This window comes from Condylura cristata, unplaced genomic scaffold, assembly GCF_000260355.1.
Source record: "Condylura cristata isolate star-nosed mole 26May11 unplaced genomic scaffold, ConCri1.0 scaffold00023, whole genome shotgun sequence".
NCBI classification, from domain to species: domain Eukaryota; kingdom Metazoa; phylum Chordata; class Mammalia; order Eulipotyphla; family Talpidae; genus Condylura; species Condylura cristata.
This window is the reverse complement of record NW_004567124.1, coordinates 26,191,129-26,213,062: the sequence shown is the minus strand read 5'-3', so window position 1 is coordinate 26,213,062 and position 21,934 is coordinate 26,191,129. Positions and strand designations below refer to the sequence as shown.

General features: G+C 39.0%; 1 protein-coding gene and 1 non-coding gene across 2 annotated transcripts in view; one reads left to right on the top strand and one right to left on the bottom strand.

Moving 5' to 3' along the window:
• Nucleotides 1–7,199: 7,199 nt before the first annotated feature.
• Nucleotides 7,200–7,281, bottom strand: TRNAS-GCU. The gene has a single exon. It is a non-coding gene; the product is annotated as a tRNA-Ser (tRNA).
• Nucleotides 7,282–21,109: 13,828 nt separating this feature from the next.
• The window catches only part of CASC5 (cancer susceptibility candidate 5), a 35,719-nt gene continuing 34,894 nt past the window's right edge, over nucleotides 21,110–21,934 (top strand). Inside the window, exon 1 of the mRNA XM_004687561.2 lies at nucleotides 21,110–21,144. Coding sequence (XP_004687618.1) covers nucleotides 21,110–21,144 — 35 coding nt within the window. The remainder of the gene's footprint in view (nucleotides 21,145–21,934) is intronic.

Here is a 21,934-nt window from a genome sequence, read left to right as displayed (position 1 = left end):
AGGTTTGGTGCGCCATGTTGGTCACCTTCCTGGCTGAGGAGTGAACTTGTGTTGCTGTAGTGGCAGGTGGCTTTATAGTGCAGCGCTTTAACCCCTTGTACCACCAGGGAGGACCCCTACATGTACTTTTTAAGTAAAAATGGTACATGCCATACAAATTGTTCTACACTCTAACTTCCTCTAGGACATATTTTTTTTATAGCTGCCTTGAGTGAATATACTATAATTTCATCCATTCTCTGATGGTGGAATTTTAGTTATTTGCAGTTTTCCATTATTGCACACAGTAGTGAACATCCTTATATCCTTTCACACTTGAACTAGTGTTTCTGTGGAACAAATTTTTAGTGTAACATGGAGTCAGCAATTTTAAATACTGATTGGTAATGTCAACCTCTCTTTTAAAAAGATGATACAGATTCCCTGTGGTATGTGGTGTAAGAGGTAGAGGCCACTGAATGTAGTGACAGAAACTGCATTTTCAATGTTGGCTTTAGTTCCTGCTGTGGGTTTTCCAGAATATCTGCATTTCTCTACAGATTATCTCTAGGTCATCCTAGATTTGCTTGTGTCTATCTTGCTTCTAAGGTCTTCAGAGAAAATGAGTTCACTTCAAACCCTTTTTGGGCTTTGGATCACTCGTCCTAGGGACTAAAGTTTCTAGAACATAAGGTTATTGAAAACCAAAAATAGGAGCAGAGAGGCCTAAGGAACGTGGCCACAAGTTTGGGATGGGCAAGTTTCCTGCAGTTGGAGATACCATCATTAAGACATTCTGCTTAGAGTACTTGCTTTGCACATGGTAAACTACTGTCTACTATTGTTTTCTTCCCTTTAAAGCCCTTTGTGCTCTCTTCCTTTCTTCTGAAATTTGTATGTTTCTTTGACTTTTGGCCAAGATCAAGTGTAGTATCATTTGAGGCTTGTCCATGTTTTCAAAACTGCAACATTTTCATCAGCTGTTAACTACCTTATAAAAGTTAAATTGAACATGTGCATAACCATGATTACACTTCTAACAATATTAACACTTACACATGTACCCATGGAGACAAGTTTAAGAACATTCACAGCAGCATTCTGGTGATAGCAAAAAATTGAAGACAAGCAAAGTATTCATCTATAAGAAAATTAGTAACTAATTGTATATCAAAGTTTGGATACATAGCAGCAGTAAAAATGACTGAATTTTAGGGATGAAATTTGCACGGAAGAATGCACAGTTAAAATATAGAATATTCCATTTATATAAAATTCAAAAACAGATAACTTATTTAGGATATAAGCATGCATATGTGTTAAGAAAAGCAGGGGATAGATAACTAATACAAAGTTCATTGGTCTGACAATGCCAGCTGGGAACGGGCACATGAGTTTCAAAGGTGCTGCTAATGTTTTGTTTCTTAAGCTGGATCATGTATCCATGGGACTGATTTTATTGTTAATCTTTTAAACTGTACATGATATATATTACATATGTACATATTGTATTGTGTATAGAGTTATCAATATAATTAAAAAAAATAAAATGTTAAAAATCTCTTTTTAAAAAAAATATGCATGCATGCAAGAACTAGGGTACAGACCAGAGGTATGGGGGTGAGAGGATTCACTAGAGGCAGAGCAGGGAGAGTAGGCGGATGTACTGAAATACACTGCTGAGGGGAGCAGCAGGCGAGACAGACGGCAGCAGTCTTCTGCGCCTTGTGGGTCACCTCCCTGGCAGGGATTTCCCTGGCTGTGGAAAGCTTCATAGTGCTGTGCTTTGACCCCATACACCACCAGGGAGGCACCTCTCCTTTTTTTTAACTCTGAAATAGTGACGCTTCTCTTTTAGTCACCCACTGCATAATTCCTAAAGACTGTGATTCCAGTTGGTGGGTGCTACTCTCAAGTGCCTAGGCCACAGGCTACTTTTCACAAGGGATGGAAACAACACCATATGTCTGGTATTTTGGAGATTATAATGATAGCGATATGTAATAATTTGCAAGAGACTAATATGCCTTAGCACATTCAAATACTGCTTCTTTACCACAAAATGACTGACAGAGCTAAAAGCAGTTTATGGTTTTGGTATTTCAGATCTGATATGCTCTCAAACACAGAGAATCCTGAGTCTTGCATTTTCTAATAGTTCAATACCATGGCATCTAGATACAGGCATCTTAAAAATATTTTAGTAATTCAAGTAATAATGGTGCAGTTTTTCTAGTTCTTCTTTCTTGACATTTCTTAATTTTCTAACATTGCTAATATTGAAGTTAAGAACTTTTTAAAGAGTTTTATATCTCATACTAAATGCTAAATCTTCCAGAAACGAAACTAAGGCAAAATTGTAAGGGTTATGAATTTTATAAGCCAAGGAATGACAAGCAGGAAAGAGGTGAAGAGGTGATTCATGCGTATAACCCTTAGGAGCTAACACTGCTGACATCTTGATCGCAGACTTCTAGAATCCAGAATTGTAAGTAAATTTCTGTTGTTTAATTAAAAAAAAAAGTCAAGTCCTACATCACTGGCTAACCTAAAATTTGCCTTTATTACTTACTGTGTTATACCTGTCATTGGAACTGATTGGAAGTGACCTTTTCAGTAAGTACCCAAATACCATGATAAAGGATCATTTCAAAATTTCCCCCAAAGTATTGATCTGTTTTATTATCTGACTAGAAAACTAGCTAACTCACCAGCTTAAGATGGGACTTCTTGCTCCTTATCACTGGCATAGGCATTCTCCAACCATATGGAGAGTGGATGGAAAAGTACATGTGCTTCTGAGAGTTCAGGTAGATAGTGAAGGACGGATTGTCCACCACTTGCCCTGGAACCATGATGTGGTGCTTCAGGAGCAGCACACGCAGGTGGTTGGCATTGACTGAGTCTACTTTGAAGACCTGGGTCTGCCTCTTCAAGAAATCCTGGATCATCAGGCCCAAGATGTAATCCAGCATCATCTTGCCCTCGTTTAGCATCCTGATGTGGAAGAGTAACTGTAGTAGGGTGGTGCTTTCAAACATGCTAAGAGTTTTTCTCATCCTGCATCAGTAGCTTGCAGACAGCCTTAACAATCTTGGGCCTGGTAAATTTGACCCTCCAAAGCTCACATTTGTTCTGGAACTCAAACTAGCTCATGAGCTTCACCTCCTGGTCAAAGCAAGATTTCGCAAATGGTCTCTGCAGGGTCACACAGGTTTATGACAAACCCAACTCCAGGCCACAGTCATGTTGTCTTGCTTGCTGCCTCAGTGCAGGCCCCAGGAAGTGGAACTGAAAGTTAATATTTTTAAAATACCAAAATAAAAGTCTTTTCAGAATGTCAAGTTTCAAGAATTTAAAAAACAGAATTCTAAATCCAGAGTTATATCAACTATCAACAGAAAGTTGGTGAATGAGACAACTTGACCTTTTTTTTTAACTTCTTTTTTTTTTTTTTACTGGCCTTTTAAAAAATCACTATGTATGCTAGTCATAATTCAAAAAACAAAAACAAACAAACAAACAAAAAACACCACCTTCCTTTGCTCATCAGTAACACTTCTAAACATATCCTGGAGGAAATTTATATGTAACTGATAACATAAAACATTCAGATAAGAATCTCAAGAAAGTCAGAAAATTTTGAAAAGCCTAAAGGGGGAAAGTAGCCCTAAGTCAATAACCTTTTATTTAATCCAAAGAGAAAATATGAAAAACTTACTACTCTATAGTATTACAATCAAAACAAGGAATTATTACTTCTGTTTCTAACTCCATGGCATCATTAATTACATTCTTCTCAAAACCAATCTTTGCAAGTCTCTCAGCCCAGAGTCTAGGCTTTTCTTGCAACAGTTAAGAAACTAAGCATAAGTTAAAAAAATAATAACCACACCTGGACTATGGTGATGGCACATGGGTGATTTGGTGATGGGAAACATAAGGGGATTGCAACTGAGATGGAAAAATGCAAACATAGACTAATATAACATTAATAAAATAAATGAAAAATAACCACACATTTCAATTCAGAGCTACTGACACGTAAGGGCATGCCAACTTCAGACTATCACTAACTAAGCACTAGAAAATTCTTCCCAGAGCAGCTCTTTCTCCAGAGAGAATGGGTGTTACTGAAGCTTCCTGGCACTGGAATAATAAAAGAACTGGAGAACTGAATAATGTATTTGACTGTATGATGGGTTTTTTTGCATGGTCTTCCAGATGCTGAGGAGTTGTGTAATAGTTTGGGATAGGACTTACGAAGAACAGTCCTGGTGTTTGTGGAAGATGTTTTCCTTGAATTGACCAAACTGGGGCAGTAATGATGATCTTTTTAAAATATATTTTACATTATTTCCTTTTGTACAATGTATGCTTTCTCCTTTGAGGTGGAGTCCCCATAAAATCCCTACCACTTGGAATACAAACTAGTACAACCACTATGGAAAACTGGAGGTTTCTCAAACTGCTACACATGGAGCTTCCATATGACCCAGCAATCCCACTCCTAGATCTCTACCCAAAATACACAAAAACACTGATTCAAAAAGGCATCTGCACCCCCATGTTTATTGCTGCTTTATTTACAACTGGAAAGACATGGAAACAACCCAAATGCCCTAAAGTGATGACCGGATTAAAAAGATGTGGTACATATACACAATGGAATACTACTCAGCAACCAAATAAATAAATAAATAAATAAATAAGAAAACACATGCCTTTTGCAGCAACATGGATAGAGATGGAAAAGAGCATGCTTAGTGAAATAAGCCAGAAAGAAAAGGAAAAATACCAGATAGTTTCACTCATAGCAGGAGGATAAAGGACCAGGGGAGAAAATAATAATAATGATGAATCAGAGACATTTTATGGGGGTGGAATGGGGGAATGGGATCAAAAATGGTTGGGGGAGGAAAGTGCTCTGGACTATGGTGATGGTATGCGGGTGATTTGGTGATGGGAAGCCCACAGGGATTACAACTGAGATGGAATAAGGCACAAAATGATGTAAAAATAAACATTATTTTTAAAAAACACATCTTAAATAAAACATTTTCACATTAAAAAAGAAAATTCCCATCACTAATTTACCCATGATGATCTTTTTAAACAGTAGTCATTCCTACAGAACTATCTTAGCCAAGTCATGCAATTACAGCTAACTGTCCCAGTAGATGGCACCTCTAACTTTTTTACTGCTTTAATTTATTATACATTTCTTTTTTCATTAATAATCCAAGTATTCTCCCCACCCTGGGACTTCTAAACAGACTGGCATGTTGCTGCTCTTTTGGTTCTCTTAGAAGAAGGTAAAATAAACACAGTTCTTATAGATAAAGCAATCAATAAAATGTAGAAAACTAGTATTGTTATAGCAAGTCTTACTGCAATTTCATTGAAAGAAACCACAGATAAACTAAGGATGAAAATGGGGAAACCTGAGGAATAGAAAAATGGGTTTACAATCAAATTTTCTTTTTTTCCCCCTAGATACCTCTAGTACTTTGCATTTACAGAGCTATCTTTGAGAAAATCATCCATTCTCTATTTTTTTTTTGAGTTTTATTTATTTATGCATACAAGAACTGGGGTACAGGCCAGAGGTGAGGGGATGAGAGGATTCACCAGAGGCAGAGGGGAAAGCAGAACAGGCAGATCAACTGAAAGGGAGCTGCTACTGAGGGGAGATTGAGAGGTCCAGACAGGAGAGGTCTGCTGTTCCATGTGGATGGGCTCCTTGAGCAGGGACTGAACTGGTGCTGCAGTGGCTGTGGATGGAGCCTCGTCTTTTTATATTTTTTACTAGATACGTTGACAGACCTTATCAATTTTCTATGGAAAGCTGTCATTGCAAGAGATAGGCAAAACTCAAAAACGATTCAGCTTTGACAGAGTTTAGAGACCTTGCATCACTAATGGGCAATTTAAATATGACCCAGCATGTACTGGGAAAATTCAGAAAGCTATGGGAAAATCTAGGATTATGCAAAAGCCCAGAAGTGAGAGAGCACCTGTTAAGGGAAATCTAAGGCAGCAGGGCTGGGGAAGACTTCCTGATGGGGATGAAGTCTAAACTGAGATTTGAAGGAGGAGGGTTGGCCAGTCAGGGATGGTTAGGAAGGGGTTGGGAAGGGAAGGAGCAGGAGCATGTTTCAGAGAGAATAGGCACAGTATCTGCAAAGATCTTGGAAAATAAGACCTATTTCAGAGAAAGGTTAAGATCAGTTTATGTTGCAGTCTGTGTGATGCAGACTGCTTCCTGTGGGGTAAAGAATGTGTTCACTAATGTTGCTAGGGATTGTTGAGTGCTGTTTATCAACTTCCAGAACAGTAATGGTGGTAATGAGCCACCAGAGTTGCACAGAATAGAGTTACAGTGTCCTTTCTGCAATTATAGAAGCTGTATAAACTTGAGTGAATTTATCTTTTTGAGTGTTTTCATCTATAAAATGGAGCAATGAAAGTATTGAGATCGCAGGGTAAAGTTTAAAGTGATGTAATTGTGTAAAACATAAATACTGGATAAACAACTATTGTTACACATGAGTTAAATGAATCTGCTTGACGATCTTTTAAAAGGGAAACTTTATTATCTCTTTTGCTCCCTGTTTCTCCCTCCCTGTTTAAATCGAAGAGGATGTAACATCTTCTATTTTCTGGGAAGGTAACCATGAATCAAGTCTTCGGTCTCGGGTTTCTATATAGCACTAAGGTCCCACTTATTGTCAACGTCTGTTTAATGTTTTCCAGTGTATAACTGAGCACCTGCAGCTTGCTAGGGGCAGGGAGAGACTCCTGAACACTCTATGTTTCGCCATAGCGTTTGAAGTGAAACCTGGTATTGCATAGTAAAGACAGTATTAAAAAACTTGGGGCAGGAGTCTACAATAACTACGTTTCATAAATCATGAACTAGAGCAGATCAGTATTAGAACATATGAAAAATGGTAATTACCGTGGGTTTCTAGCCACTATTATTTACTATATTAAAAAAAATTAAATCTGCACGTTTACATGTACCTTTTTTTTAATCTGTGAGGTCGCAGCAGTCCAGATATTTGAAACGAGACAGGTAGCGTTACAGTAAACTGACGAGTAAATCTTAACCGGAATATTCAGAGTAAAATGACGAGTAAACCTTAACCGGAATATTCAACAATTTACTCAGCAAGTAAATTAACATTCATCTGTTATAATAATGCAAAAATTAACTTCGACGAGGATGGGATTCGAACCCACGCGTGCAGAGCACAATGGATTAGCAGTCCATCGCCTTAACCACTCGGCCACCTCGTCCCAGAAGCCTACTCCTTCCTGGTAGCTATAGGGAGTAATAGAAGGGGGCTGTGACGCACTGTTGTGGAGGCCACCATTTTGTACGGAAGCAAAGATCCGATCGTTTCTCTAACAAGAAATGAAAATAAGATGGCCGCACGCACGATGTGTGGAATCTGAAATGTAAAAAGGACAAAAGAAAATGTCGAAAATCAGATACGCTTGAAGGAAATAAATTTGGCACAATGGCTGCGAAGGGTGATTACACAAAGAAATCTCAGGGTGGCGCTGGCACTTAAGGGGCGGAGCCAACGCGTAGAAAGACTGCGCATGCGCATCAGCTAGGCGGTTATATTTGAATACTTCACCGAGGCAGGACGTCGAAGGTCTGAGTGGCGCGCGGACTCCAAACAAGTCTCAGGAGAATTTTTCTAGCAGGTGGACCGCGGTGGGTAAAGGGAACGGCCCTTTCGTTCTGAGATCCTACGGGGGGCTTTAGGTTTCTTCTGAGCGCTCTGTAGGCCTGCCGGTGAGAGCTGGAGGAAGCTTCCTCCGCCGGCGGCCTCTCAAATCGCCGGGCTCAGAGTGGACACTTCTGCCGGAGTGCCTGCCGCTTTCTTTCCCCATTTCGGCCAGCAGTTTGTGCCGCCTCCGCCCTCCCTAGCGCTTCTTCCACACCGGGGACCCTCGGGCCGACTGGGGTTGCTGGTCGGATCCTCTTTCCGCGTCGGGAGCCCGCCCCGCCATCTTCTGTCAGGGCTCTGGGGCTCTTTCTCACACCCCGGCGGCTCCTCCCTGGGGACCTCGCGGCTGTTGGCGAGCGGCTTTTCTTCCTCTAAGTGAAATGACAGTAGCAAGTGATTTCGGCTTGTGGTTTATTTGTAGTGTCTGAACGAACAGCAACGAACAGACTCGGTATATAATTTTTAACAAATTGAGCCAGTCTTAGTAAGCCACAAATGAGTTTTTAAAGTCTCTTCCTCTGTCCATTTTTACCTGAGAGTTAAAGCCCCTTTTCTTGCTCTTTATCTCAGTAAGATCAAACGAGGGAGAACGGGGCAGTACGGCCTATTGGAATTTTAAAGATGAATTTATGGAGCTACTCTGTAATAGCTCTCTGTATTGAGACTGAAGTTTTCAGTTGAATTGGATCAGTTGACTTGCTCAGATATTTGTTGTTTTTTTTTTTTTTTTGTCTTGCACGGTTGGAAGCGGATGGTTCAGACCAACTTTACAGTCTAAAGGGAAATTAATGTATATAAATGACTTTAATGCAAGACAGTATAAAGAATTCCAGGACGTTCTAAAGTGGCGTGGAAGCACGAAGTCGGGAGAGTGTGGTGGATGCTTGTGGCAGTGCAGACTGTTTCGTGGAGAAAGTGGCATTAGAGATGGATGGTAGGAATGAGTAATGATTTAAGGAGATGAGGACTTAGCGAACTGTAAGATTTTGCAAATTGAAGGTTGGGTACAAAGTAGTATAATTCCTGACTAGGAAGATCACTGGAAATGTTTACAAAATAGCTAATAGGTGTCAACTGAGTTTGGAGTGATAGTGATGTGTTTGATGTGGAGACTAGCGTGTCTAGATATTCAGGGTAAGAGGGTGCTGTCCAATTGAACTTTCAACGATAATGTTTTATATCTGTATGTAACTGAAAAATCGAATTTTAACTTGTATCATTTAAATTAAGTATAAATAGCTACCGTATATTGGACAGCACAGGTTTAGAACCTGTATCATTGGACACTATGGATATATTAACTCTAAATATTGGTAGTGCAAATGCAGATGTGGACTAGAGCCAGACAGTAAATATCTTGTAGGCTATTTCCACCCTCACATGGTCTCTGGCATATATTCTTTGTTTTTTGTTTTGTCATTTTCTAGAACTCATTCAAAATGTAAAAAACTCTTAACACAGGGCTCATTTTGTTCCCTAGCCATAGATTGCAAACCTCTGGATTATTTAGACCAGTAATTCCCAAATTCTCTTGTTTATGGTGCCCTCAGGTATACACTCCCACCATAGCCAATAGTTGCATTTTTTTAAGTAGTAGGCCTAACAACTTAAAATTTTGTTATTAAGTTGAAATAGATGTATGTCCTAACCGCTCAATAGCCATTTGAAAAAAGTAATAAGCATAAATTGAAGGAAAAGATATTGTTTTTAATTTCTAAATATTCACAATTATTTGTCTGCCTGTTGAATGTTGTACTTCTCAAATCTTAGAGTCAAATTAAACTGTCACCTTCTTTTCCTGTATCACATGAGAAAAGGTCCTTTAAAGATATTGCCAAAAATCCAGCTGCAATATTATCAAAACTAAGGTAATATGGAAGGGTGCTGTTTTGAGCCGGTAGTTCACACGGTGCATGACTTGTCACAAATTGCTTTTTCTTTCAACTTAAAATATGACATTTCTGAACATGTTGTAACAACCTTGAATACCAGTTGTTCAGTTTTAGAATCAATAATCAATTAATATGGCAGTGAACCAGAGTTCAACCATAATAATATTTTATAAACAATACTTTTTTTTTTAAAATTTACTCTATTTATTATGCATACAAGAACTGGGGTGCAGGCCAGGGGTGTGGGGAGTGAGAGGATTCATCAGAGACAGAGTGGGGAGCAGACAGGCCAACTACTGAAATACACTGCTGAGAGGAGCAGCCAGGGGGACAGGAGAGGTCGGCTGTGCCATGTGGGTGGGTTTTCCCTGGCCAGGGGATTAAACTCAAGTCTCAGTGGCTAGCAATAGCTTGCTAGCACTGTGTCTTTAATCTCTGTGCCATCAGGGATGCCCCTATATTTGATCCTTGAGAACTAAGGGACTCTGATTTCTGTTAAAGATGAAATTAGCAGTTATGTAATAATTTTAAAGGGGGACTTCAGTAGCTTTGAATCGCATTAGTTAAATTCCAGCTGATTTTTAGGCTAACAGGAATAATGCTCAGACTATTTCAAACAGTAAAGATGTTTAGGTAATCCTGATTTGATAGTATTTAATATTTTTATCTGTGAATTTTGAACTATGTCACTGAATTTGAAAATACTCCCTAAAGAAGAAAAATAGGCAAGCTAGTGATCATGAAGATAACCTTAAAGAATTGTTTCTTAATTACTCATGTAGCAAATAGTTACTGAACTTCTGTAGTTTGCAAAACACTCCTGGGTTTTCAGAACATAACAGTTCACTGTGGGTGCAAGGGGTGGTGGAAATAATTTACATAACAGATGTTTAAGTTAGTGTGGTAACAGTCCTTCAAGGAGATATACTCTGTGTTACAAATAGTGCTTTTCTTGGCTTTCTGGCAGAGAGAGAGAGAGAGAGAGAAAATAGCAACTGTAAATTCAGTGACTCAGGAAAGAGTTTTGTATGAGTAGAAATAGAAGTACCAATGTGGAGAGGGAAATGAGTCGGAAAGAACAGGTATGAAATCTGAGTGGCAAATAGGGAACAGATCTTGTAGAGTCTTTATGAAGAGTTTATTCGTACTATGAGAAGCCACTGAAAGGTTTTTTCTTGGTTTTAAACAATGATTTTATTTATTTATTTTTGTGTAAAAGAACTGGGTTGTTGACTAGAGATTGGGGGGAATGGGTGAGAGGATTCGCTAGAGACACAGTGGAGAGCAGAACAGACAGATCTACTGAAATGGTCAGCTGTACTCTGTGGGTTAGCTTTCTGGCCAGGGATCAAACTCTGGCCACCTCAAAGGACTGTTGCAGTGGTAGCTTCATAATGGTAGTGCTGATGCCACTTCCTCCTCTTCTCTTGCAGAATGTTCCTTATTTATAGTTATCTGCTTATTTTGGTTTTTATTTTCATTATTGTTATTTTTTTGGTCCTTTATTTGGATCCCCGATATTCCTACTATAACTGAAACCACCCGATATTTTTCTTTTTCCTTCTGGCTTATTTCACTGAGCATAATTCCTTCCAGCTCCATCCATGTCGTTGTGAATAGCATGAGTTTATATTTTTTGATTGCTGAATAGTATTCCATTGTGTATATAACCACATGTTGAATTTTTTTAGTATTTTATTTATTTACTTATGTATACAAGAACTGGGGTATAGGCCAGAAGTGTGTATGTGGGGTGTGAGAGGATTCACCAGTGTCAGAATGGGGAGCAGAACAGGCAGATTAGCTGAAATACACTGCTGAGGGGAGCACTGGGCAAGAGAGGAGATGTTTGCTGTGCCATATGGGTTAGCTTCCTTGCCAGGGATTTGAATGCATGTTGCACCGGCTGGAGATAACTTGATAGCACTGAGACTTTAACTCTGAGCCCCCAGGGAGGCCCCTTGATAGATATTTTAAAATTTTTAAAAATTTCTTATGTTATTGGTCATTTTTATATAGTTGCTGTTCCCCTTGGGTGTGATCCTCCCACCAGTATTTCACCCATGTACTACTAACCCTCTCCCATTGTTTCTTTTCCACACCAAATCACTTCAACACCTCCCTTGCTGCACACCCTAGATCAGGGGTGGGCTTATGAGCTTTGCCACTTTTTTGGGACCTTGTCCTTTTCCTGGGTGAAGACCTACACTCTTGGACTGCTGTAGACCAGCTGCTCAGATTCCCAGGAGCAAACTGTGAGGCAGGTATGGAGGCAGAGCTCACTTTAGGAACCCCTTATAGGGCAGGTATGTGAAGTGATTCTTCATACTCCTTACTTTTGGAACATACTCCTATTGTTACAGAAAATTGGATGTACCCCAGACACAGAAAGACAAACAGGAAAAGCTTTATTGCATGCAGATCCAGACACAGACCTCAGTCTGATATCCAAGTCTGAGCCAAGACCTAAGATGGAGGGCTACTTTTACACATTGTCTCAACATTGGTTACACAGCTGATAATGTTTTACAACAGACAAAACCAGAGTAAGCCTTGGACAGTGGGAGGGGGTGAATCTTCCCTTTACTACAGGGAGACAGCCCCATTTGACCTATTATCTGACTCTTTGAAATGTAACTTTGTTAAGAGTGTTAAGTTAGGCCTTGAATCTTTGCCCTAGTCAAACTAGTTAATTACACCTTCATGGGATGTTAATTGTGCCAGGCCTGAAAGCACCCATCTAGTGGGATATTTATTATATTTATTTGTTCAATAAAATTTTTCCTTATCACTATGGTATAGGAAACTTATCTGGGTTTGGTGCCCCCTTATTCACACTGATTGTTCCATCCATTGTGATGATGGTCATGTGATGCTACTTCTGAGTTATAGTTTGGCAGTTGGAAGACAACTCCCCACCAATGTTGGTGAAGTTCCTTGGTGGGGACAGACTTCAGAAGCAGGTGGCTGATTGATCTCCTCTCATCTTCACTCATGGTTTCCAGTCTCGCCCTTCATCCCCAGTTACATCTCTGATGTTTTCCTCTCTCAGTTGGAAAAGGAATAAGCCTCACTCATGTTGCAAACATTTTTGGACCATGGGCTTGCTTCCCCAGCTCCAGGAAATATTGTAGATGGAGCTCATGTGAGAGCTTGCCTCATAGTCTTATTATCTTTCATGGATCCAACTATGCTCTGGGTCTTCCCCAGACGATGACTATGTCCAGGGTTTTAATTTGTTCCTCTTAGAAGTCTGCAGTGGGGTTGCCAGAGTTATGGATGCCTTGTACCTATGTGATTGAAGTGAGGGTCAGTTCAGAGGAGGATAACCTCCCACCTTTGACCCATGCCCTAACCCCCACCCCAGCCCAGGATCCAGACCTCATTGGGGCTACTTTTACCTACCTCAGTCCCTGAGTGGGATTGGAGTCAGGCCCCACCACATCAAGGCAGAGCCTGGGGTTCCTATAATCTGCTGGGAGACCTCTTGCAGAGGCAGTTCAGCCCCCACCTCCAAACCTTCTAGAGGCAAGCTCAGGAGAACCATAAAGGTTTAAAGTAGGAAAGTAATATAATCTATATTTAAGAAGATAACTGCCTGCTATGTAGAGAAAGGATTATAGGGGGATAAGAATGAAATCAGGGAGACCAATGAGGTAGATTTTAAAACATTCTGCATGGAGATGATGGTAGCTTGAATTATAATGGTGTCACTATAGACGTGAACCTATTTAGGATATATGTTGGGAATAAAGCTGTTGTAACTTCATGGTGGATTAAACAGAAGTGGAGATAGCTGTTTTACTTAGTTTTAAAATAGATACTGTTTATTAGATTTACCTTCTAGTCTTATTTGCTGGGTTTTCATTTTTTTAAACATGAAAAGATATTAAAGTTGGGCCCTCCCTGATGATGCAAGGGGATAAAGCATGGTACTATAAAGCTATCAGCCACCAGTGTAGCCTAAGTTGGATCTTACGCCAAGGAGCTGACCCACGGGACACAGCAGACCTCTCCTGTCTTGCCCACTGCTCTACAGTGTATTACAGTAGATCTGCCTGTTCTGTTCCCTACTCTGTCCCTGGTGAATCCTCCTTCCTCCCTTCCCGCTGCCCTCTAGCCTGTAACCTAGTTTTTGTATGCATAAGTATATCAATCTTACAAAAAGGAAGTTGAAGTTCTTCATCAATCCTTTCTTTTTAATAATGTTTATTTTTATATAATTTTGTGCATTTTTCCATCTCAGTTGTAATCCTCATGGGCTTCTCGTCACATCACCGGTGTGCCATCACCATAGTCCAGTGTATTTCCCTCCCCCGACTGTTTTTGATCCCATTCCCCACGCTACCCCCACAAAATGTCTCTGGTATATAGCTGTTCATTCTTATTTTCTCACCTGGTCCATTATACTCTTGCTATGAGTAAAACCATCTGATATTTTTCCTCTTCTTTCTGGCTTATTTCACTAAGCATGATCTTCTCCAGCTCCATCCATGTTGTTGCAAAAGGCATGTGTTTGTTTTGTTGTTGTTGTTGTTGCTGAGTAATATTCCATTGTGTTATATACCAAATCTTTTTAATCTAGTCATCCACTTTTGGGTATTTGGGTTGTTTCCATGTCTTTCCAATTGTAAATAAAGCAGCAATAAACATGGGGTGCAGGTATCTTTTGAATCAGTGTTTTTGTGTCTTTTGGGTAGATACCTAAGAGTGGGATTGCTAAGACATATAGAAACTCCATTTTTAGCAGTTTCATCAAACCTTTTTAATCTGTTGAGATGATTATAGGATTTTTCACTTTTAGTCTGTTTTTAATCTGTAGTATAATAAATTATAAAGTTGATATTCTTTTTTTTTTAGATTTATTTATTCATAAAGAACTGGAGTACAGGCTAGAGATGTAAGGGCAGTGAGAGGCTTCACCAGAGACAGAGTGGGGAGCAGAACAGGCAGATCGATTATTTCTGGAGTAAAACCAACATCACCATGATAATATTAATCTTTTTATGAACTGCTGGCTCCTTTTTGCTATTTATTTAGGGTTTTTCTGCTTTTTAGTGAAATTGGCTTGTAGGTTTTCTTGGGCTTTATTTATGTGAGTGGGTGAGTTTTCCTTCAAGCATTTTTCTGGTCATAATGCCATTAATAGAAATCTGTGAACATTAGAGTTTTGGTTAAATGCTGTTTAACTTCAATAAGTTAAAACGGACCATGAGGGGTTCAAGACAAGGGAGGGAAGAATACAAAAAATGTGGCGAAGTTCACAGGTGAATGGTGAGGGAGAACTATGAGAATTACAGTGTGGTAAGGAAAAATTACTTGATAAAAAATGGTTAAAATCTCATCACAAGGGAAAAAAATCTTTGTAACTATGTGAAATAAATGAACTGTAGCAGTCAAAAAAATTATGAAAATTTTGCAAATTAGCTAACCCCTTTTAGGAGTTTTTTCTGTCTAATGGAGATAATGGAATCTGCTCTGACAAACCTTAAGGAGGAACCTACACACAATGTTACAAAAACATAGTCAAAACCTACTATATGAGAAGCTTAGGCTAGATACTTTATATATATTAAAACAGATACTTTATATATTAAAATACAAACTTGTTATAAGTAGGATTACAAAGCCTACTCCCAAGATAAAAAGCACCAAAAAATTTCATACAGGAATATTTATTTACCAATAAAGGTAAATTATAAAATCAGTTCTCCTTTTTTCTTCCCAAGTGATTTTTCCTTTTCTTTCTTAAGATTTCTTTTTTAGCCAGAAAGAAAAGGAAAAATACTGATGGTTTCTCTCATAGCAGGAATATAATGGAACAGGCGAGAAAATAATGATAATGATGAACAGCTATATACCAGAGACATTTTATGGGGGTGGAGTGGGGAATGGGATCAGAAACAGTGGGGGGAGGGAAATGCACTGGACTATGGTGATGGCACATGGGTGATTTGGTGATGGGAAGCCCAAGAGGATTGCAAATATTATATATAATTAAAAAAAGAAAGAAAACTACTCCAGTGACTTTCCCCCCAAAATAAAAGAGACTGTTTCCTCTAGAGTTAAAAAAAAAAAGATTTATTTATTTATGCATATAAGAACTGAGGCCAGAGGGTGAGGGTGAGGGTGTGTGTGAGAGAGAGAGAGGATTCACCAGAGATGGAGTGGGAAGCAGAACAGGAAGATCTATAGAAACAGACTGGTGAGGAGAGCAGCAGATAGGCCAGGAGGGTCTATGCTGTGCCATGTGGGTCACCTCTCTGGCTGGGGATCAAACTCTTGCTGCAGTGGCTTCATTCAGCTTCACAGTGCTGCACTTTAACTCAGTGCACACCAAGTCATTTTTCATTTCAAATTGCTCCTTCACCTGTAGCTTTTGAAGAAGTGTCCAATTCTGATTATAGAGTTTTACTGCTGGAAATGATAACTTTCAAAATTAAATAATCCGCTTGAATGAGAGCTTACTTTGGACACAAAATTAGTCAACAAAAATAGTTGCTTTCGGGAAGGGGGTTGCTGTTATAAAAATCTAATTTTGAGTCTTTCCTTTTCTGGCCATCACTGCAGCACTAGCAGAAATGAAGCTCAATTCCTTTGTGACTTTTGACCCAAGCAGGAACCTCAAAGCACATTTCAGTGCACCTTCCTACATTCTAACAAGATTATGTCTTTTCTCAATTCATGCCTACCTGCAAGGATGAGGAAGCTCAGGTCTGAGGACACTATATATAGGGCAGCAAATTGATAAAATAGTTCAGGTTTCTAGGAAGTGATGTTACCTACACTAAAGAGTGCAGACAGGAGAAAGTGACCGGTGCAGCTGCCTGTCCATGTGCACATTCATTCCAGCAAGGTGACTATCACTACACTAAAACTAGACAAAGACCACAAAAAGATCCTTGAAAGCAAAGCTATGTTTAGTAGGAAAGGGAAAAGGTAAATAAAATGAAGAAACAATTGAGAAGATGGAGAAATAAAATAGTCTTACATACATTTAAAACTTTTAAAACATAAGACATTTAAAACATAAAAAACATTTAAAACATACATACATTTAAAACTGCTGAAATGCAAAGAATTTAAAAACCAATTTTATAAAATCAACTTCTTATGCCTTTGTCATAAAAGCTAAATTTAAAAATATTTAAAGTAGATATGAGTGTTATCTATGAATAGGAAGAAAGTGAACCCAGAATAAATAAGCATACTGAAAAAGTAGTGGTGGCACATAGGAGTTAAGTCATAGATCAAATCATAGTAAATGCCTTTCATCTTAATTGTATCGACATCTGATTGAATAAACTGATACTTTAAAAAAACAGACTTTTATTTTAGTGTGAAGTTCAGGTTCACTATTATGAAGTACTCTCTATTTTGGCTTTTGTTATGTACTATGAAAGCATTTAAAATAAGAATGTCTTAAGTGTCTGGGTTTTTTAGTTTGCTTTACTTATTTATAGTTTATGTACATGGTATTAATTTGGTGTTGTGGTTGAAAGGTTTAATATTAAGTCATAGCTCTAATTATTCTGTTTCTTTAAATCTGTAATTTTTTTTTTTAAGATTTATTTATTTATTCATACAGAACTGGGGTACAGGCCAGAGGCTCAGGGGCGGTGAGAGGCTTCACCAGAGACAAAGTGGGGAGCAGAACAGGCAGATCGATAAAGTACACTGCTGAGGGAAGCAGCGGGCGGGCCAGGAGAGGTCTGGCTCGCCATGTGGTCTCCTCTGGGGCAGGCGGGAATCGAACTCATGCGGAAGTGGCTTCAGATTCTCAGTGCTGTGCTTTAACCCGCTGCGCCACCAGGGAGGGCCTAAATCTGTAATTTTTTTTCTTAAAGCATGAGGTTCTAAAGTTAATGCATACAAACAAGAAACAAAAAAATGAAGAAAATAACTACATTTATAATTGCTTCAAAAAAAGTAAATATTTTGAAATCAACCTATACAATGAGAACTATAAAATGTTATTAAAGAATTTAGATAGTAACATAAAACTGATGGAAGGCAATCCCACGTTTATAGATGGGGACAGTCAGTATGGTCATAATGACTATCGTGCCTAAAATGATATGCAAGTTTCATGAAGTTGCCATCAAAATACCAGCAATATATATGTATTTTAAGATTTATTTATTTATGCATACAGAACTGGGGTACAGGCCAGAGGTGCAGGGGTGGTGAAAGGATTTACCAGAGAGAAAGTGGGGAGCAGAACAGGCAGATCAATGAAGCACACTGCTGAGGGGAGCAGCTGGTAGGTCAGGAGAGGTCTTCCACACCATGTGGTCACCTCCCAGGGATTGAACTCTTGCTGAAGAAGCTTTAGCTTCTTAGTGCTGTGCTTTAACCTACTGCACCACCAGGGAGGGCCAGACTGCACTTTGAAAAATACCACAGTATTTCAACTTCAAGTATTTGGACTCTTCTAGCTTTATTTCTGTTCCCTCTTTGTCCCAAAGACCTGTTGTTTCTCCTGTCCAGTATGAAACTTTAACCTCGTCTAGCCAGTGAACTCTTACTTATCCTGCAAAGCACTCCTCAGCAGTGTCTTCCTTAACCCACTGGATTTTGTCGGGTCCTTCCAGGTACATTGCTGAGGGGAGCAGAGGGCCGGTCAGGAGAGGTCTGCTGTGCCATGTGTTCATCTCTAGGGCTGGGGATAGAACTCCCCTGCTGTGGCTCGCTTGCACTGCTACGCTTAAACCCATTGCGCCATCAGGGAAGGCCCAACCAGCAGTATTTTTCAAAGAAACTGAATTAAAAAATTTTGAAATTTATATAGAGCTACGGAAGATATAAAAACCTTAAGGGGAAAAAAATAAAGTAGAGGAATGGCATTACCTGACTTCAAACTTGATTATAAAGCAGCAATATTAAAACCAATATGGTATTGGCACAAAAATGGATATGCGTACCAATGAAATAGAATTGAAAGTCCAGAAATAAATCCACTTACACACCAGGACTTATTCTGTAAAGCATCCAAGAACATACAGTGGGGAAAAGACAGTCTCTTTAATAAGTAATGCTGGGAAATTTGGAAAGCCACACATAAAAGAATTAAGTTGGATTACTCACTAACACCACATATAAAATTAAACTCCAGGACCCTCCCTGGTGGCATAACTGGTTAAAGCACAGCACTACAAGCAAGCTGCAGACGCTTCAGTGGGAGTTCAATCCCCAGCCCCGGAGGTGATCCACATGGTAGGCAGACTTCTCCTGACCTTCCCAGCTGTTCTCCTCAGCAGTGTACTTCATCATTCTTCCATTCTGTCTCTAGTGAATCCCCACACTGCCCTTGCATCTCTAGCCTGCACCTCAGTTTTTTATGCATAAATAAATAAAGCTTTAAAAAAAAAAAACTCCAAATGGATGGAAATTTAGATCTAAGACCTACAACAATAAAATACATAAAAGAAAGCATTGGGAAAAAAAAGAAAACATTGGGGATACATTTGCTGATACTAACCATAAAGATATTTTTGGTGACTCATCCTCTATAGCAAGAGAATTTAAAACTGGAACAAACAATTGGAATTACTTCAAGTTAAAAAGCTCCTATACAGTGAAAGAAAATATAAGATAACTAAACAGACACCTTACTGAGTGGAAGAAAATATCCAGAAAATATTAAAAACTCATATAATTCAACAATTAAAAAATAGGTAACTGTAACAGATGGGCAGCAGATATGAAAAGAAGGCTCACTATAGAGAATATACACAACATGAAAATGTGTGATAAAATCTCCATCCCAATCACTTCTTTTTTTTTTTTTTTAAAGATTTCTTTATTTATGCATACAGAACTGGGATGCAAGCCAGAGGTGCAGGGGTGGTGAGAGGCTTCACCAGAGGCAAAGTGGGGAGCAAAACAGGCAGATCGAGGAAGAACACTGCTGGGGGAAGCAGTGGGAGGGTCAGGAGAGATCTGCGGCGGCCATGTGGATCACCTCCAGGGTTGGGGATCGAATTCTCACTGAAGCGGCTGTGGCTAGCTTGCAGTGCTGTGTTCTAACGCCACCAGGAAGGGCCCCCCATCACTTCTAATAAGAGAGATACAGATAAAATTATGTGATACTATCTCACACCATTAAAATAGCACATAATAAAAAGACCCCAAAAAGAATTGTTGGAGAAAAGGGCATCCTATTATTTTGTTGGTGGGCATGTGAACTGGTGAAGCCATTATGGAAAGTATCCTGCATTTACCTTAAAATGGAAATACTGTATGATCTAGCAATCAGCTCCTGGGTGTAAATCCAAACAAAAAACTTAGTATGTTACTATGTTCATAGCAGCACTATTTATAATAGTGAGGACAGGCAGCCAGCCTCGATGTCAATGGACAGATAATTAGCTCAAGAAGAGGTGTATATACGTACCATTCAGTGTTATATAGCCATAGGAAAGGTGAAATGTAGCCAAGTTGAACAAAATGGAGGAATTTGAGGTAACTATGTTCAGTAAAGTGAGTCAGGATGGTAAGAACAAATACTGGATATTAACATATCAGACAATTTGATAACAGAAAATACTTCCAAAATTAATAAATATCGTAAGGACTTTGAGGTTAATAGGTGGGGTGGGGGGACAACAAGGGGCTCAAGGAATGGTAGTCAAGGAAGAAAATAAAATTAATATATAGAGTCAAAAATGTAATATAGCTATGGGTAGGTAGGAACAAAGACCAATTCAAACTTCAGCGATACCTTGTTATCTCACACTAGGAAAGAGTACTTGTTGGGGAAAAAAAAGGAAATGTTTGTCAGAAAGATACTCATTGAAATTTTAAGAATAATTAGCTGCACATTTTGCAATATTACTTTTTTTTTTTTAAAGATTTATTTATACATACAAGAACTGTGATGTAGGCTAGACGTTTAGGAGTGAGAAGATTCACCAAAGACAAAGTATGGAGCAGAACAGGCAGTTCTACTGAAATACACTGAGGGGAGCAGTGAGCAACACAGCTAGGTCTGCTGTACCATGTGGATTAGCTCCCTAGCAAGAGACTGAATGCATGTTGCAGTGGTTGGTGATAGCTTGTTAGTGCTGTGTCTTTAATCCCTGTGCCACCAGGGAGGCCCTGCAATATTATTTTTATGTCTTAAATTTTTTGTTGTGTTTTTCTATTGAATTTTCGCAAGATAAATGTATATATCATGCAAGTCCACTGTATTTTAATACCTAATTAGGTTCATTATAAACTAGAGCAAATTTTTATTTGAACCATAAAAGTTCATATCATCCCAATTAGAGTTAATGACTGATCTACCCGTAGTATTAATTATAACAGTAGTTTAAACTCAAATTTTCTTATTTTATACCTGTAGTATAGTTTTTCCCTCCTTATTTTTGTCTTCACCCGAAAGTAATCCCAAAGTCACAACAGTACTCAGTCTTTTCATAGATTGTAATTTCTCTTCTTTCTCACCTTTTTTGTATTGTGTTTTTGTTACAGAAAAAGTTTTCTTTGAAAATGGATGGCATGTCTTCAGAGACAAATGATGAAAAGTAAGTTTATGCAATGCCACTAACACTGTTAAACTCTTTATCAGAGAAAGATATTTGCCAACTAGTGAAACGTATTGATTACTTCTGAAATCGTTTTCCATTCTGTTCTAAGAAAAATAAATGTTACAAAGGTATAGCCTTTCTTGCCATCTTTGTACACTCTCATTTAGACTCAAAACTGAGAGGAACTGTTTGAAGTTGGAACCACAAACTAGTAGCTTGTTTATAGCATATAGACATTTTTTTAAAAGATTTATTTATTTATGCATAGAGAACTGGGGTATAGGCCAGATGTGCAGGGGCAGTGAGAGAATTCACCAGAGTCAGAGTGTGAAGTAGAACAGGCAGATGTACTGAAATACACTACTGGAGGGGAGCTGCAGGCGAGCCAGAAGTCTGCCAATAAGCCATGTGGGTCACCTCCCTGGCGGGGGGATCAAACTCATGCTACAGTGGTTGCAGATAGCCTAATAGTGCTGTGTTTCAACCCATTACACCACCAGGGAGGACCCTACACTTTTTTTTTTTTAAGATTTATTTATTTATGCATTCAGAAATGCCAGAGGTGCAGGGACAGTGAGAAGATTCACCAGAGACAGAGCGGAGAGCAGAACAGGCAGATTGACAGAGTTCACAGCTGAGGGGAGCAGCAGGCAAGACAAGAAAGGCCTGCCGCACCACGTGGATCACTTTCGGGGCAGGGATCTTACTCGCAAAAGTGGCCATGGCTTTTCAGTGCAGTGCTACAACCCACTGCACCACCTGGGAGGGCCTAGACTTTTTTTTTTTT